The following is an 18,439-nucleotide window of genomic DNA, read 5'->3' on the forward strand; positions in this document are numbered from 1 at the left end:
ACCTGGTGTTGACTTTCCCTACTTATCTAACACTCACTTGCCCTTCTTATTTCCTCACTTCCTTTACTTACAATTTACACACTAAGCTATCTCCTTGCTTCCCTGCCAATCACTTTACTTACCTGGCGCTCGTTTGCCCCACTTAACTGGTACTCATTTTCCTTACTTATCGTTTTCTCGCCCTACTTATCTGGCGTTTTCTTGCCCTTCTTACCTGGCGCTCACTTGCACTACTTACCTGGCGCTTTCTTGCCCTACTTACCTGGCGCTTTCTTGTTCTACTTATGTGGCGCTCACTTGCCCTACTTACCTGGCGTTCACTTGCCCTACTTACCTGGCGCTCACTTGCCCTACTTACCTGGCGCTCATTTGCCCTACTTACCTGGCGCTCATTTGCCCTACTTACCTGGCGCTCACTTGCCCTACGTACTTGGCGCTCACTTGCCCTACTTACCTGGCGCTTACTTGCTCAACTTACCTGACGCTTACTTGCCCTACTTACCTAGCGCTCATTTACCGTACTTTCCTGGCGCTCAATTGCCTTAGTTACCTGGCGCTTACTTTCCCAGCATACCTGGCGCTTACTTGCCCTACTTACCTAAAGTCCACCAAAGTCACTTACCTGTTATAAGTGAGTGCCCTTCTTACCTAGCACTCACCTAGCGCTTGCTTGTCTTACTTTTCTGGAGCTTTGTCCTACCTGTTGCTTATTAGCCTTTCCTGGCGCTCATTTGCCTTACATGACGCTCATTAGCCCTACTTACCTGGCGCTTATTTCCTTTACTTACATGGCACAGATTTGCCCTACTTATCTGGCGCTTACCTGGCCAACTTACCCGGCGCTCACCTACTTCTCTTACCTGTTGCTATTTTGTCCTACTTACCTAGCACTAACGTATTTGGCGCTGATTTGTCCAGTGGAGCTCGCTTGATTTTCTTACACAGTGCTTACCTGCCTTACCTCCCTGGCGCCCACTTGATTTACTTACCTGGTACTCACTTGCTCTACTTACCTGGAGCTCAATTGCCCTACTTAACTAGCACTCACTTGTCATACTTACATGGCGTTCACTTCCCCTACTTACATGGTGCTCACTTGCTTTACCCGGTGCTCACATGTCCTATTTACCAAGTGTTCACTTACTTATCTGGCATTTATATTACTTACCTAAAGCTCACTTTCTTAGCTGCACTCACCATACTTAACGAGCACTTCTTTCACTGATATTAACTTTTATTTTTACATTTTACATATTTAACGGTCTCCTTCCTTCCCTGGCGCTCACTTACCCTACTTACCTGGCACTCATTTGCCCTACTTATCTGGCGCTTACTTGTCTTACTTACCTGGAGTTCACTTGCCCTACTTACCTGCCCAACTAACCTAACACCCACCTTCTTCACTTACATGGTTCTATTTTGCTCTTCTAACCTGGTGCCTACGTTTTACTTACCTGGCACTGATTTAACCTACTTACATGGCGGTTACTTGCCCAACTTACTTGGTGCTCATTTGCCCTTCTTACCTTACCTGGCACTGATTTGCCCAACTTACCTGGCGCTCACCTACTTCACTTAACTAGCGCTTATTTTCCCTACTTACCTGACGCCCACCTAATTCACTTACCTGGCGCTTACTTGCCCTACTTACCTGGCACTGATTTGCCCTACTTACCTGGCGTTTCCTTGCCCAACTTAACTGGCGCTCATCTACTCTTGCCTGGCGCTTACTTACCCAACTTACCTGACGCACACCTACTTCACTTACCTGGCGATTACTTGTCTTACTTATCTGGCACTGATTTGCCCTACTTACCTGGCGTTTCCTTGCCCAACTTAACTGGCGCTCATCTACTCTTGCCTGGCGCTTACTTACCCAACTTACCTGACGCACACCTACTTCACTTACCTGGCGATTACTTGCCCTACTTACCTGGCACTGATTTGCCCTACTTACCTGGCGCTTCCTTGCCCAACTTACCAGGCGCTCATTTGCTCTACTTACCTGGCGCTTACTTACCCAACTTACATGACGCCCACATAATTCACTTACCTGTTATAAGTGAGTGCCCTCCTTACCTAGCACTCACTTGGCGCCAATTTGCCTTACTTAACTAGGGCTCTTTTTTTAATATAACGTTTACCTGCCCGACCTCCCTGGTGACCACGTTTTACTTACCTGGCACTCACCTACCCTACCTATCTGGCGCTTATTTGCCTTACCTGGCACTGATTTGCCTATCTTACCTGTCGTTTACTTGCCCAAGTTTTCCGGCGCTCATTTGCCTTACTTACCTGGTGCTTAATTGCCTTACCTGGCGCTCATTCGCCCTACTTACCTGGCGCTAATTTGCCCTACTTACCTGGCACTGATTTGCCCTACTTACTTGGCGCTTCCTTCCCCAACTAACCTGGTGTTAACTTGCCTTACTTACCTAGCACTGTGCTGGCACAGCGGTAAGGTGCTGGTCTAGCAATCTTGCGGACCTGCGTTCAATTCCACGCTCGGCCAGTGAATGGTAACCCCGTCCATTCCTTGCAGGAGATTTGGGCAAAATAAAACAGACAGCATGTTACAGCAAAGAATATCCATTGTAACAAATAAAATTAGAACTAAATCTAAATCTAAAAATCACTTGACGCAAATTTGCCTTACTTACCTGGAGCTCACATTAATTTCTTGCCTGCCCTACCTCACTGGTACCCTACTTGCACTATTTGACGCTCAATTGCCCTACTTACCTGGCGCTCACTTCCCCTTCTTACCTGGCGCTCATTTGCTATACTTACCTGGCGCTCACTTGTCCTTCTTACATGGCGCTCACTTCTTACCTAGAGTTCACTTACCGTAACTGGTGCTCAAATGTCCTACTTTCTTATCTGGCACTTACATTGCTTACCTAAAGTTCACCTTCTTAGCTGCACTTACTTACCTAGCGGTAACTTACTTCACTAACCTGACATTCATTTGCCCTACTTACCTGGTCCTCACTTGTCCTACCTACCTAGTACTCACCTTCTTACTTATTAACTCTTGCGTTTTTACATATTCAGCGGTCACCTTTCTTTCCAAGTGATCATTTGTCCTGCTTACTTCACCTACTTACTTGGCAATCATTTACCCTACTTACCTGATGCTCATGTGTCCTTATCTAACGCTTTCTTACTTCACTTACCTTGCACTCATTTTTCTAATTCCCTGGCGCTCACTTGCCATACTTATGTGACGCTAACTTGACCTTCATGCCTAGAGCTTACTTGCGCTTCTTATATGCTCAATTGCTTTAATTACGTGGCATGTTTTATTTACCTCGAGTTCACTTGTCCTATCTACCTGACGCTCACATCCTTTATTTACCTGGCACTGACTTCCCATACTTAAATGGCGGATACATTGCATGCCTTGAGCTCATTTTACTAGTTGCATTCACTATAACTGGCACTCATTTTTCTGAATGGCATTTTAACTCTTTTAACTTTTTTTTTCCACAGTTTACATATCTAGCGGTCACCTTCCTTACCTGGTAATCACTTTACTTACCTGGCACTCATTTGTCCTACTTATCTAACGCTTACTTGCCCTACTTTTCTGGCGCTCATTTATCCTACTTACCTAGTGTTTATTTGCCTTACCTGGCGCTTATTTCCCTTACATGGTGTTCATTTGCCCCACTTACCTAGCGCTTTCTTGCCCTACCTACTTGGCGCTCATTTGCCCAACTTACTTGGCACTTATTTGCCTTACTTACTTAGCACTATCTTGTCCTACTTACCTGGCGCTTACTTGCCCAACTTTCCTGGAGCTTACTTGCCCTAATTATCTGGCACTGATTTGCCCTACTTACCTGGCGCTTCCTTGCCTAACTTACCTGGCGCTCACCTATTTCACTTAGCTGGTTTTAACTTGCCCTACTCACCTAGCACTCATTTACTTGGCGCTAATTTCCCTACTTACCTGAAGCTCAAATTATTTTCTTAAAGAACACTTACTTGTCCTACCTCCCTGGTACCCTACTTGCACTACTTACCTAGCGCTTATTTGCCTTACTTACCTGGCGCTCATTTGCCCTACTTACCTGGCGCTATTTGCCTAACTTACCTGATGCCCACCTACTTCACTTACCTAGCGCTTATTTGCCTTACTTACCTGGCACTCATTTGCCCTACTTACCTGGCGCTATTTCCCTAACTTACCTGATGCCCACCTACTTCACTTACCTGGTGCTATTTTGCCCTATTTTTCTAGCACACATTTGTCGCTACTTTGCCCTACTTACTTGGGGCTCCTCTGATTTTCTTACACAACGCTTACCCGCCCTTCCTCCCTGCTTCCCACGTTTTACTTACCTGGTGTTTACTTGCCCATCTTACCTGGCGCTCAATTGCCTTACTTACCTGGCACTGATTTGCTCTACTTACCTGGCGCTTCCTTGCTCAACTTACCTGGCGCTCATCCATTTCACTTACCTGGTGTTAACTTGCCCTACTCACCTAGTACTCACTTATTTGGCGCAAATTTGCCCTACCTACCTGTAGCTTACATTATTTTCTTATAGAACGCTTACCTGTCCTACCTCCCTAGTACCCTACTAGCCTGGCGCTAACTTGCCCTACTAGCCTGGCGCTAACTTGCCCTACTTACCTGGCACTTACTTGCCCTACTTACCTGGCACTTGCCCTACTTACCTAGCACTTACTTGCCCTACTTACCTGGCACTTACTTGCCCTACTTACCTGGCGCTCACATACCCTACCTACCAGGCGCTCACTTGCCCTACTTACCTGGCGCTCACTACCCCTTCTTACCTGGCGCTCACTTCCCCTTCTTACCTGGCGCTCACTTCCCCTTCTTACCTGGCGCTCCCCTTCCCTTCTTACCTGGCACTCACTTGTCCTACTTACATGGCGTACACTATTTCTTACCTGGCGCTCACTTACCTTACCTGTTGTTCACATGTCCTACTTACCTAGCGCTCTCCTTCCTTATCTGACACTTACATAGCTTACCTAAAACTCACCTTCTTAGCTACACTCACAATTCACAACGAACACTTTTCTCTCTGGTATTAACTATACTTGAATTGCATTTTTTTTTTACATATTACATATATAGCAGTCACCTCTCTTGGCGCTCATTTGCCAGACTTACCTGGAGTTTACTTGCCTTAGTTGCCTGGCGGTTACTTACTTCACTTACCTGGAGTTTACTTGCCTTAGTTGCCTGGCGGTCACTTACTTTACTTACCTGGCACTCATTTGCCCTACTTACCTGGTCCTCACTTGTCCTAACTACCTAGTACACACCTTACTTATTAACTTTACTTGTCTTGCGTTTTTACATTTTACATATTCAGCGGTCAACTTCCTTCCCTGGCGATCATTTGTCCTGCTTACTTCAACTACTTGGCAATCATTTACCGTACTTGCCTGGCCCTTATGTGTCCTACTTACCTAACGCTTTCTAACTTCACTTACCTGGCACTCATTTTCCTAATTTTCTTAGCTACACTCACCATAAAAGGCACTCATTTTTCGTAATGGCTTTTTTACTCTACTTGTCTTTTCACAGTTTACATATCTACCGATCACGTTACATCCCTGGCAAACCCTTTACTTACCTAGTGATGATTTGCCCTACTTACCTGGCGCTCATTTGCCTTGCTTACCTAGCGCTCATTTGCCTACTTACCTGGAGTTCATTTACCTTGCTTATCTGGCGTTCATTTGCCCTTCTTACCTAGCGATTACTTGTCCTACTTACCTAGCGCTCATTTGCCCTACTTACCTTGCGCTTAATTGCCCAACTTACCTGGCACTCATCTGCCCTACTTATCCGGTTTATTTGCGTTTCTTACCTGCCGCTTATTTACCTTGCTTGACACACCTTTGCCCTACTTACCTGGCGTTTACTTGCCCATCTTACCTGGCGCTTACTTGACCAAATTACCTGGCACTCATTTGCTTTCCTTACCTGGCGCTTACTTGCTCATCTGGCGCTCATTTGCTCTACTTACCTGGCGCTTCCTTGCCCAACTTACCTGGCGTTCACCTACTTCACTTTCCTGGTGTTAACTACTTACCTAGCACTCACTTGGCGCTAATTTGCCTTGTTGTGTAGCTTACATTATTTCCTTAAAGAACGCTTACCTGCCCTGCCTCCCTGGTACCATATTTGCGCTACTTACCTAGCGCTCACTTACCCTACATAACTGGCACTCACCCTACTTACCTGGCTCTCACGTCCTCTACTTACATGGTGCTCACTTACCTTACCTGTTCTTCACAAGTCCTACTTACCTAGCGCTCACCTACTTCACTTCTATTTTGCTCTACTTACCTAGCACTCACTTGGCGCTAACTTGCCTTACTTACCTGAGGCTCATTTGATTTTCTTACATAATGCTTACCTGCCCTATCTCCCTGTTGCCCATGATTTACGTACCTGGCGATCATTTGCCCTACTTACCTGGCGCTTATTTGCTTTACTAACCTGGCGCTTACTTGCCTATCTTACCTGGCGCTTACTTGCCCTACTTACCTGGCACTCCTTTGCCCTACTTACCTGGCGCTTACTTGCCTTACCTGACACTCATTTGCTCTACTTACCTGGCGTTTACTTGGTCAACTTACCTGGCGCTCACCTACTTCACTTACCTGGTGTTAACTTGCCCTCATTACCCTTGCTAACCTGGAGCTCCCATTATTTTCTTAAAGAACGTTTACCTGCCCTACCTCCCTCGTACCCTACTTGCGCTACTTACCTGTCGATCACTTGCCCTACTTACCTGGCACTCACTTGCTCTGCTTACCTGGCGCTCACTTGCATTACTTACCTGGCGCTCACTTGCCCTACTTACCTGGCACTCACTTGCCCTACTTACCTAGCGCTCACTTGCCCTACCTGTATGGCACCCACTTCTCCTTTTTACCTGGCGCTCACTTACCTTACCTGTTGTTCACATGTCCTACTTACTTAGTGCTCACCTTCTTCCTTATCTGGCACTTACATAGCTTACCTAAAACTCACCTTAGCTACACTCACAATTCACAACTGCACTCAACTGCTGCTTACATTACTTACCTGAAGCTCACTTTCTTAGCTGCCTACCTAATGCTCACTTCCTTTACTTACCTGACACTCGTTTGTCATAATTAACTGGCGCTTACATTTCCTACCTATAGCTCACTTTCTTAGTTACACTCACCATAACTGGCACTCAGTTTTCTTAATGGCTCTTTTACTCAACTTGTCTTTTCACAGTTTACATATCTAGCGGTCACCTTACATCCCTGGCAAACCCTTACCTAGTGATGATTTGCCCTACTTACCTGTCGCTCATTTGCCTTGTTTACCTGGCGCTCATTTGACTTACTTACCTGGCGCTCATTTGCCTTACCTGGTACATTTTTGCCCTAATTACCTAGCGCTTACTTGCCAAAATTACCTGGCACTCACTTGCTTTACTTACCTGGTACTAATTGCTTTACCTGGCGCTTAGTTGCCTTACCTGGCGCTTAGTTGCCTTACCTGGCGCTTAGTTGCCTTACCTGGCGCTCATTTGCTCTACTTACCTAGCACTTACTTGGCGCTAATATGCCCTACTTACCTGGGGCTCAGTTGATTTTTTTTTTTTTCTTTTTTACATAACGCTTACTTGCCTTACCTCCCTAGTGCCGACGTTTTACTTCCCCAGCGCGCATTTACCCTACTTGCCTTGTGGTTATTTGGCTTACCTGGCACTAATTTGCCCTACTTACATGGAATTTGTTTGCCCAACATACCTGGCGCTTACTTGCCCAACTTACTTGACGCTCATTTGCCCTACTTACCTGGTGCTTACTTACCTTACCTGGCGCTCATTTGCCCTGCTTACCTGGTGCTTACTTGCCTTACCTGGCACTGATTTGCCCAGTTTATTTGGCGCTCACCTACTTATCTTACCTGGCGTTCATTTGCCCTGCTTACCTGGGGCTTACTTGCTCAACTTACCTGACGCCCAATTACTTCTTACCTGGCGTTTACCTGCCCTACTTACCAGGCGCTTCCTTGCCCAACTTACTTGGCGCTCACCTACTTCACTTACCTGGCGCTCATTTAACCTACATAGCTGTCGCTTACTTGCCCAACTTACATGACGCCCATCTAAGTCACTTGCCTAATACTCACTTTGCCTTCCCTGGAGCTCATATTATTTTCTTAAAGAACGCTTACCTGCCCTACCTCCCTAGTACCCTACTTGCACTACTTACCTGGTGCTCACTTACCCTACTTACCTGGCGCTCACTTGCCCTACTTACCTGGCGGTCACTTGCCCTACTTACCTGGCGCACACTTGCCCTACTTACCTGGCGCTCACTTGCCCTACTTACCTAGCGCTCACTTGCCCTACTTACCAGGCGCTCACTTGCCCTACTTACCTGGACCTCACTTGCCCTACTTACCTGGCGCTCATTTGCCCTACTTATCTGGCGCTAACATGCCCTACCTACCTGGCGCTCACTTGCCCTACTTACTTGGCGCTCACTTGCCCTACTTACCTGGCGCTCACTTGCCCTACTTATCTGGCGCTCACTTGCCCTACTTACCTGGCGCTCACTTCTTGCCTGGCGTTCACTTACCTTACCGGTTACATACATGTCCTACTTACCTAGCGCTCACCTTCTTCCTTATCTGGCACTTACATTGCTTACCTAAAGCTCACCTGGTGCTATTTTGCTAATTTGCCCTAGTTACTTCGGACTCAGTTGATTATCTCACATAACGCTTACATGCCCTACCTCCCTGTTGCCCACGTTTTACTTACTTGTCGATCACTTCCCCTACTACCTGGCGCTTATTTCCCTTAATTACCTGGCGCTTATTTGCTCTACTTACGTGGCGCTTAATTACCTTAGTTACCTGGGGTTCACTTGTCCTTCTTACCTGGCGCTTACTTGCCCAACTTACCTCGCGCTCATTTGCCTTACTTACCTAGCACTTAGGTAAGTACCCTTCTTACCTAGCACTCAGCGTTAATTTGCCCTACTTACCTGGGGCTCAGTTTATTATCTTTTTTTTTATTTTTTTATTTATTTATTTATTATTATTTTTTTTTTACATAACCCTTACCTGCCCTACCTCTCTGGTGTCCACGATTTACTTAGCTGGTGGTAACTTACCCTACTTACCTGACGTTTCTTTGCCCAACTTACCTGGCGCTTACTAACCTTACTTCGCGCTCATTTGCCCTACCTACCTGGCGCTTACTTGCCCTACTTACCTCACTTACTTCACTTACCTTGTGTTAACTTGCCCTACTTACCTAGCACTCACTTACTTGGAGCTAATTTACCTTACCTTTAGCTCACATTATTTTCTTAAGAACGCTTACCTGTGCTACCTCCCTGCTACCTTACTTACCTGGCGCTCACTCGCCCTACTTATCTGGCGCTCACCTGCCCTACTTTCCTGGCACTCACTTCCCCTACTTACCTGGCACTCACTTGCCCTACTTACCTGGCACTCACTTGCCCTACTTACCTGCCGCTCACTTGCCATACTTACCTGCCGCTCACTTCCCCTTCTTACCTGCCGCTCATTTTCCCTACTCACCTGGCGCTTACTTGCCTTACTTACCAGTTCACTTGCCTTACTTACCTGGCGCTTACTTGCCCAACTAACCTGACACCCACCTACTTCACTTACCTGCTTCTATTTTGCTCTACTTACCTAGCAGTTGGCGCTAATTTGCCCTACTTGGGGCTCATTTTATTTTATTTTATTTTTTTTTTATACATAACGCTTATTTGCCCTACCTCCCTGGTGCAGACGTTCTACTTCCCTGGTGCTCACTTACCCAATTAACAGGTGCTTATTTGCCCTACTTGCCTAGAGCATATTTGCCTTGCCTGGCGCATATTTGCCTTACCTGGCACTGATTTGCCCTACTTACATGGCTTTTGCTTGCCCAACATACCTGGCGTTTTCTTGCTCAACTTACTTGACGCTTATTTGCCCTACTTACCTGGTGCTTACTTACCTTACCTGGCGCTCATTTGCCATGCTTACTTGCCTTACCTGGTAAGTTTACCTGGTGCTCATTTGTGCTACTTACCTGGGACTTACGTGCCCAACTTACCTAACGATCATCTATTTCTTACCAGGCGCTTCCTTGCCCCTTTCCTGCCGCTCATTTACCTTACATAGCTGGCGCTTACTTGCCCAACTTACATGACACCCACCTAAGTCATTTACCTAGCACTCACTTGGCGCTAATTTGCCTTATTTACCTGGAGCTCATATTATCTTCTTAAAGAACGCTTACCTGCCCTACCTCCCAGGTACCCTACTAGCACAACTTACCTGGAGCTCACTTGCCCTACTTACCTGGCGCTCACTTGCCCTACTTACCTGCCGCTCACTTGCCCTACTTACCTGGCCCTCACTTGCCCTACTTACCTGGCACTCACTTGCCCTACTTACCTTGCGCTCACTTGCCTGGCGATCACTTGCCCTACTTACCTGGCGCTCACTTGCCCTACTTACCTGGCCCTCACTTCCCCTACTTACCTGGCGATCACTTGCCCTACTTACCTGGCGCTCACTTGCCCTACTTACCTGGCGCTCACTTGCCCTACTTACCTGGCGCTCACTTGCCCTACTTACCTGGCGCTCACTTACCTTACCGGGTACATACATGTCCTACTTACCTAGCGCTCACCTTCCTTATCTGGCACTTACATTGCTTACCTAAAGCTCACCTGGTGCTATTTTGCTCTACTTGCCTAGCTAATTTGCCCTAGTTACTTCGGGCTCAGTTGATTATCTCACATAACGCTTACATGCCCTACCTCCCTGTTGCCCACGTTTTACTTACTTGTCGATCACTTCCCCTACTACCTGGCGCTTATTTCCCTTACTTACCTGGCGCTTATTTGCTCTACTTACGTGGCGCTTAATTGCCTTAGTTACCTGGGGTTCACTTGTCCTACTTACCTGGCGCTTACTTGCCCAACTTACCTGGCGCTCATTTGCCTTACTTACCTAGCGCTTACTTGCCCAGCTTACCTGACGCCCACCTAAGTCACTTACCTGTTATAAGTGAGTGCCCTTCTTACCTAGCACTCAGCGCTAATTTGCCCTACTTACCTGGGGCTCAGTTGAATTTTTTTGTTTGTTTGTTTTTTTTTGTTTTTTGTTTTTTACATAACCCTTACCTGCCCTACCTCTCTGGTGTCCACGATTTACTTACCTGGTGGTAACTTACCCTACTTACCTGACGTTTACTTGCCCAAATTACCTGGCGCTTACTAACCTTACCTCGCGCTCATTTGCTCTACCTACCTGGCGCTTATTTGCCCTACTTACCTGGCACTGATTATCCCTACTTACCTCACTTACCTGGTGTTAACTTGCTCTACTTATCTAGCACTCACTTACTTGGTGCTAATTTCCCTTAACTAGAGCTCACATTATTTTCTTAAGAACGTTTACCTGTGCTACCTCCCTGATACCCTACTTACCTGGCGCTCACTCGCCCTACTCACCTGGCGCTCACTTGCCCTACTTACCTGGTGCTCACTTGCCCTACTTACCTGGCACTCACTTGTCCTACTTACCTGGCACTCACTTGTCCTACTTACCTGGCACTCACTTGCCCTACTTACCTGGCACTCACTTACCCTACTTACCTGGCGCTCACTTACCCTACTTACCTGCCGACCGCTCACTTCCTCTTCTTACCTGCCGCTCATTTTCCCTACTCACCTGGCACTTACTTGCCTTACTTACCAGGAGTTCACTTGCCTTACTTACCTGGAGCTTACTTGCCCAACTAACCTGACGCCCACCTACTTCACTTACCTGCTTCTATTTTGCTCTACTTACCTAGCACTTACTTGGCGCTAATTTGCCCTACTTGTGGGCTCATTTGATTTTTTTTTTCCTTTTTTTTTTTTACATAAAGCTTTCTTGTCCTAGCTCCCTGGTGCCGACGTTTTACTTCCCTGGTGCCGACGTTTTACTTCCCTGGTGCTCACTTACCCAATTAACAGGCGCTTATTTGCCCTACTTGCCTGGCGCATATTTGCCTTACCTGGCACTGATTTGCCCTACTTACATGGCATTTGCTTGCCCAACATACCTGGCGCTTACTTGCCCAACTTACTTGACGCTTATTTGCCCTACTTACCTGGTGCTTACTTGCCTTACCTGGCGCTCATTTGCCCTGCTTACCCGGTGCTTACTTGCCTTAACTGGCAAGTTTACCTGGCGCTCATTTGTCCTACTTACCTGGGGCTTACGTGCCCAACTTACCTAACGATCATCTACTTCTTACCTGGCGCTTCCTTGCCCAACTTTCCTGGCGCTCATTTACCTTACATAGCTGGCGCTTACTTGCCCAACTTACATGACGCCCACCTAAGTCACTTACCTAGCACTCACTTGGCGCTAATTTGCCTTATTTACCTGGAGCTCATATTATTTTCTTAAAGAACGCTTACCTGCCCTACCTCCCTGGTACCCTACTTGCACTACTTACCTGGAGCTCACTTGCCCTACTTACCTGGCGCTCACTTGCCCTACTTACCTGGCGCTCACTTGCCCTACTTACCTGGCGCTCACTTGCCCTACTTACCTGGCGCTCACTTGCCCTACTTACCTGGCGCTCACTTGCCCTACTTACCTGGCGCTCACTTCCCCTACTTACCTGGCGCTCACTTACCTTACCGGGTACATACATGTCCTACTTACCTAGCGCTCACCTTCCTTATCTGGCACTTACATTGCTTACCTAAAGCTCACCTGGTGCTATTTTGCTCTACTTGCCTAGCTAATTTGCCCTAGTTACTTCGGGCTCAGTTGATTATCTCACATAACGCTTACATGCCCTACCTCCCTGTTGCCCACGTTTTACTTACTTGTCGATCACTTCCCCTACTACCTGGCGCTTATTTCCCTTACTTACCTGGCGCTTATTTGCTCTACTTACGTGGCGCTTAATTAGCTTAGTTACCTGGGCTTCACTTGTCCTACTTACCTGGCGCTTACTTGCCCAACTTACCTGGCGCTCATTTGCCTTACTTACCTAGCGCTTACTTGCCCAGCTTACCTGACGCCCACCTAAGTCACTTACCTGTTATAAGTGAGTGCCCTTCTTACCTAGCACTCAGCGCTAATTTGCCCTACTTACCTGGGGCTCAGTTTATTTTTTTTTTCTACATAACCCTTACCTGCCCTACCTCTCTGGTGTCCACGATTTACTTACCTGGTGGTAACTTACCCTACTTACCTGACGTTTACTTGCCCAACTTACCTGGCGCTTACTAACCTTACCTCGCGCTCATTTGCCCTACCTACCTGGCGCTTACTTGCCCTACTTACCTGGCACTGATTATCCCTACTTACCTCACTTACTTCACTTACCTGGTGTTAACTTGCCCTACTTACCTAGCACTCACTTACTTGGCGCTAATTTACCTTACCTGGAGCTCACATTATTTTCTTAAGAACGCTTACCTGTGCTACCTCCCTGGTACCCTACTTACCTGGCGCTCACTCGCCCTACTCACCTGGCGCTCACTTGCCCTACTTACCTGGCGCTCACTTGCCCTACTTACCTGGCGCTCACTTGCCCTACTTACCTGGCACTCACTTACCCTACTTACCTGGCGCTCACTTACCCTACTTACCTGGCGCTCACTTACCTTACCGGGTACATACATGTCCTACTTACCTAGCGCTCACCTTCCTTGTCTGGCACTTACATTGCTTACTTAAAGCTCACCTGATGTTATTTTGCTCTATTTGCCTAGCTAATTTGCCTTAGATACTTCCGGCTTAGTTGATTATCTTACATAACGCTTAAATGCCCTACCTCCCTGTTGCCCACGTTTTACTTACTTGTCGATCACTTCCCCTACTTCCTGGCGCTCATTTCCCTTACTTACCTGGCGCTTATTTGCTCTACTTACGTGGCGCTTAATTGCCTTTGTTAACTGGGCTTCACTTGTCCTACTTACCTTTTGCTTACTTGTCCAACTTACCTGGCGCTCATTTGCCTTACTTACCTAGCGCTTACTTGCCCAGCTTACTTGACGCCCACCTAACTCACCTGTTATAAGTGAGCACCCTTCTTACCTAGTACTCAGCGTTAATTTGCCCTACTTACCTGGGTCTCAATTGATTTTTTTTTTTATCTTTTTTATTTCTTACATAACCCTTACCTGCCCTACCTCTCTGGTGTCCACGATTTACTTAGCTGGTGGTAACTTACCCTACTTACCTGACGTTTACTTGCCCAACTTACCTGCCGCTTACTAACCTTACCTCGCGCTCATTTGCCCTACCTACCTGGCGCTTACTTGCCCTACTTACCTGGCACTGATTATCCCTACTTACCTGCCTTACTTCACTTACCTGGTGTTAACTTACCCTACTTACCTACCATAAACTTGGCGCTAATTTACCTTACCTGGAGCTCACATTATTTTCTTAAGAACGCTTACCTGCCCTACCTCCCTGTTACCCTACTTACCTGGCGCTCACTCGCCCTACTCACCTGGCGCTCACTTGCCCTACTTACCTGGCACACACTTGCCCTACTTACCTGGCACTCACTTGCCCTACTTACCTGGCACTCACTTGCCCTACTTACCTGGCACTCACTTGCCCTACTTACCTGCCGCTCACTTGCCCTACTTACCTGCCGCTCACTTCCCCTTCTTACCTGCCGCTCATTTTCCCTACTCACCTGGCGCTTACTTGCCTTACTTACCAGGAGTTCACTTGCCTTACTTATCTGGCGCTTACTTGCCCAACTAACCTGACGCCCACCTACTTCACTTACCTGCTTCTATTTTGCTCTACTTACCTAGCACTTACTTGGCGCTAATTTGCCCTACTTGGGGCTCATTTGATTTTTTTTTTTTTTTATAACGCTTACTTGCCCTACCTCCATGGTGCCGACGTTTTACTTCCCTGGTGCTCACTTACCCAATTAACAGACGCTTATTTGCCCTACTTACCTGCTGCTTACTTGCCTTACCTGGCGCTCATTTGCCCTGCTTACCCGGTGCTTACTTGCCTTACCTGGCAAGCTTACCTGGCGCTCATTTGTCTTACTAACCTGGGGCTTACGTGCCCAACTAACATGACGCCCACTTCAGTCACTTACCTAGCACTCACTTGGCGCTAATTTACCTTATTTACCTGGAGCTCATATTATTCTCTTAAAGAACGCTTACCTACCCTACCTCCTTGGTACACTACTTGCACTACTTATCTGGAGGTCACATGCCCTATTTACCTGGCGCTCACTTGCCCTACTTACCTGGCGCTCATTTGCCCTACTTACCTGGCGCTCACTTGCACTACTTATCTGGCGCTCACTTGCCCTACTTACCTGGCGCTCACTTGCCCTACTTACCTGGCGCTCACTTACCCTACTTACCTGGCGCTCACTTACCTTACCGGGTACATACATGTCCTACTTACCTAGCGCTCACCTTCCTTATCTGGCACTTACATTGCTTACTTAAAGCTCACCTGATGTTATTTTGCTCTATTTGCCAAGCTAATTTGCCTTAGATACTTCCGGCTCAGTTAATTATCTCACATAACGCTTACATGCCCTACCTCCCTGTTGCCCACGTTTTACTTACTTGTCGATCACTTCCCCTACTTCCTGGCGGTTATTTCCCTTACTTACCTGGCGCATATTTGCTCTACTTATGTGGCGCTTAATTGCCTTTGCTAATTGGGCTTCACTTGTCCTACTTACCTGGCGCTTACTTGCCCAACTTACCTGACGCCCACCTAACTCACTTACCTGTTATAAGTGAGTACCCTTCTTACCTAGCACTCAGCGCTAATTTGCCCTACTTACCTGGGGCTCAATTGAATTTTTTTTCTTATTTTTTTTATTTCTTACATAACCCTTACCTGCCCTACCTCTCTGGTGTCCACGATTTACTTACATGGTGGTAACTTACCCTACTTACCTGACGTTTACTTCCTCAACTTACCTGGCGCTTACTAACCTTACCTCGCGCTCATTTGCCCTACCTACCTTGCGTTTACTTGCCCTACTTACCTGGTACTGATTATCCCTACTTACCTCACTTACTTCACTTACCTGGTGTTAATTTACCCTACTTACCTACCATAAACTTAGCACTAATTTACCTTACCTGGAGCTCACATTATTTTCTTAAGAACGCTTACCTTTGCTACCTCCCTGGTAAACTACTTACCTGGCGCTCACTCGCCCTACTCACCTGGCGCTCACTTGCCCTACTTACCTGGCACTCACTTGCCCTACTTACCTGGCACTCACTTGCCCTACTTACCTGGCACTCACTTACCCTACTTACCTGGCACTCACTTGCCCTACTTGCCTGGCGCTCATTTGCCCTACTTACCTGCCGCTCACTTCCCCTTCTTACCTGCCGCTCATTTTCCCTACTCACCTGGCGCTTACTTGCCTTACTTACCAGGAGTTCACTTGCCTTACTTACCTGGCGCTTAATTGCCCAACTAACCTGACGCCCACCTACTTCACTTACCTGCTTCTATTTTGCTCTACTTACCTAGCACTTACTTGTCGCTAATTTGACCTTCTTGTGGCTCATTTTATTTTATTTATTTTTTATTTTTTTTATCTAATATTATTATTATTATTTTTTTTTTTTTACATAACGCTTACTTGACCTACCTCCATGGTGCCGACGTTTTATTTCCCTGGTGGTCACTTACCCAATTAACAGGCGCATATTTGCCCTACTTGCCTGGTGCATATTTACCTTACCTGGCACTGATTTGCTTTGCTGGCGCAGCGGTAAGGTGCTGGTCTAGCAATCTTGTGGACCTGCGTTCAATCCCACGCCCGGCCAGTGAGTGGTAACCCCGGCCACTCCTTGCACACAGGGGGAGATTTTAGCAAAATAAAACAGACAGTATGTCACAGCAAAGAATATCCATTGTAACAAATGGAATTAAAACTAAATCTTTTTAAATCTTTTACTTACATGGCATTTGCTTGCCTAACATACCTGACGCTTACTTGCCTAACTTACTTGACGCTTATTTGCCCTACTTACCTAGTGCTTACTTGCCTTACCTGGGGCTTATTTGCCCTGATCACCCGGTGCTTACTTGCCTTAACTGGCAAGTTTACCTGGCGCTCATTTGTCCTACTTACCTGGGGCTTACGTGCCCAACTTACCTAACGATCATCTACTTCTTACTTGGCGCTTCATTGCCCAACTTTCCTTGCGCTCATTTACCTTACATAGCTGGCGCTTACTTGCCCAACTTACATGACGCCCACATAAATCACTTACCTAGCACTCACTTGGCGCTAATTTGCCTTATTTACCTGGAGCTCATATTATTTTCTTAAAGAACGCTTACCTACCCTACCTCCCTGGTACCCTACTTGCACTACTTACTTGGAGCTCACTTGCCCTACTTACCTGGCCCTCACTTGCCCTACTTACCTGGCCCTCACTTGCCCTACTTACCTGGCGCTCACTTGCCCTACTTACCTGGCCCTCACTTGCCCTACTTACCTGGCGCTCACTTGCCCTACTTACCTGGCGCTCACTTGAAATACTTACCTGGCGCTCACTTACCTTACCGGGTACATACATGTCCTACTTACCTAGCGCTCACCTTCCTTATCTGGCACTTACATTGCTTACCTATAGCTCTTGGTACTATTTTGCTCTACTTGCCTTGCTAATTTGCCCTAGTTACTTCGGGCTCAGTTGATTATCTCACATAACGCTTACATGCCCTACCTCCCTGTTGCCCACGCTTTACTTACGTGTCGATCACTTCCCCTACTACCTGGCGCTTACGTGGCGCTTAATTGCCTGAGTTACCTGGGGTTCACTTGACATACTTACGTGGCACTTACTTGCCCAACTTACCTGGCGCTCATTTGCCTTACTTACCTAGCGCTTACTTGCCCAACTTACCTGACGCCCACCTAACTCACCTGTTATAAGTGAGTGCCCTTCTTACCTAGCACTCAGCGCTAATTTGCCCTACTTACCTGGGGCTCATTTGATTTTTTTTTTTTTTACGTAACCCTTACCTGCCCTACCTCTCTGGTGTCCACGATTTACTTACCTGGTGGTAACTTACCCTACTTACCTGACGTTTACTTGCCCAACTTACCTGGCGCTTACTAACCTTACCTCGCGCTCATTTGCCCTACCTACCTGGCGCTTACTTGCCCTATTTACCTGGAACTAATTATCCCTACCTACCTCACTTCACTTACCTGGTGTTAACTTGCTCTACTTACCTAGCACTTACTTGGCGCTAATTTACCTTACCTGGAGCTCACATTATTTTCTTAAGAACGCTTATCTGTGCTACCTCCCTGTTACCCTACTTACATGGCGCTCACTTGCCCTACTTACCTGGCCCTCACTTGCCCTACTTACCTGG

At 46.9% G+C, this 18,439-nt stretch overlaps 1 protein-coding gene across 1 annotated transcript; it reads right to left on the reverse strand.

Annotated features, from left to right (window-relative positions):
- Nucleotides 1-502: 502 nt before the first annotated feature.
- On the reverse strand, nt 503-10,042 carry LOC138862919 (S-antigen protein-like). Its single transcript, XM_070126115.1, has 8 exons — nt 10,020-10,042; nt 7,991-8,127; nt 7,330-7,397; nt 5,150-5,293; nt 2,743-2,832; nt 1,676-1,909; nt 765-860; nt 503-598 (listed from the first exon to the last, which is right to left on the reverse strand). The coding sequence occupies exons 1-8, from the start codon at nt 10,040-10,042 to the stop codon at nt 503-505; spliced, it is 888 nt and encodes a 295-aa protein (XP_069982216.1).
- Between the last annotated feature and the right edge of the window lie 8,397 nt (nt 10,043-18,439).

Source organism: Penaeus vannamei, chromosome 10 (genome assembly GCF_042767895.1).
Source record: "Penaeus vannamei isolate JL-2024 chromosome 10, ASM4276789v1, whole genome shotgun sequence".
NCBI lineage: Eukaryota > Metazoa > Arthropoda > Malacostraca > Decapoda > Penaeidae > Penaeus > Penaeus vannamei.

Coding starts and splice junctions, on each gene's coding strand:
- LOC138862919 (XM_070126115.1), bottom strand. CDS start 10,042: ATGGCAAATGAGCGCCAGGTAAG. Junction 8,128..10,019: donor GCAAATGAGCGCCAGGTAAG/GTAAGTAAGCAC, acceptor GCGTCATGTAAG/TTGGGCAAGTAAGCGACAGC. Junction 7,398..7,990: donor AAGAAGTAATTGGGCGTCAG/GTAAGTTGAGCA, acceptor AAAATGTACCAG/GTAAGGCAAATGAGCGCCAG.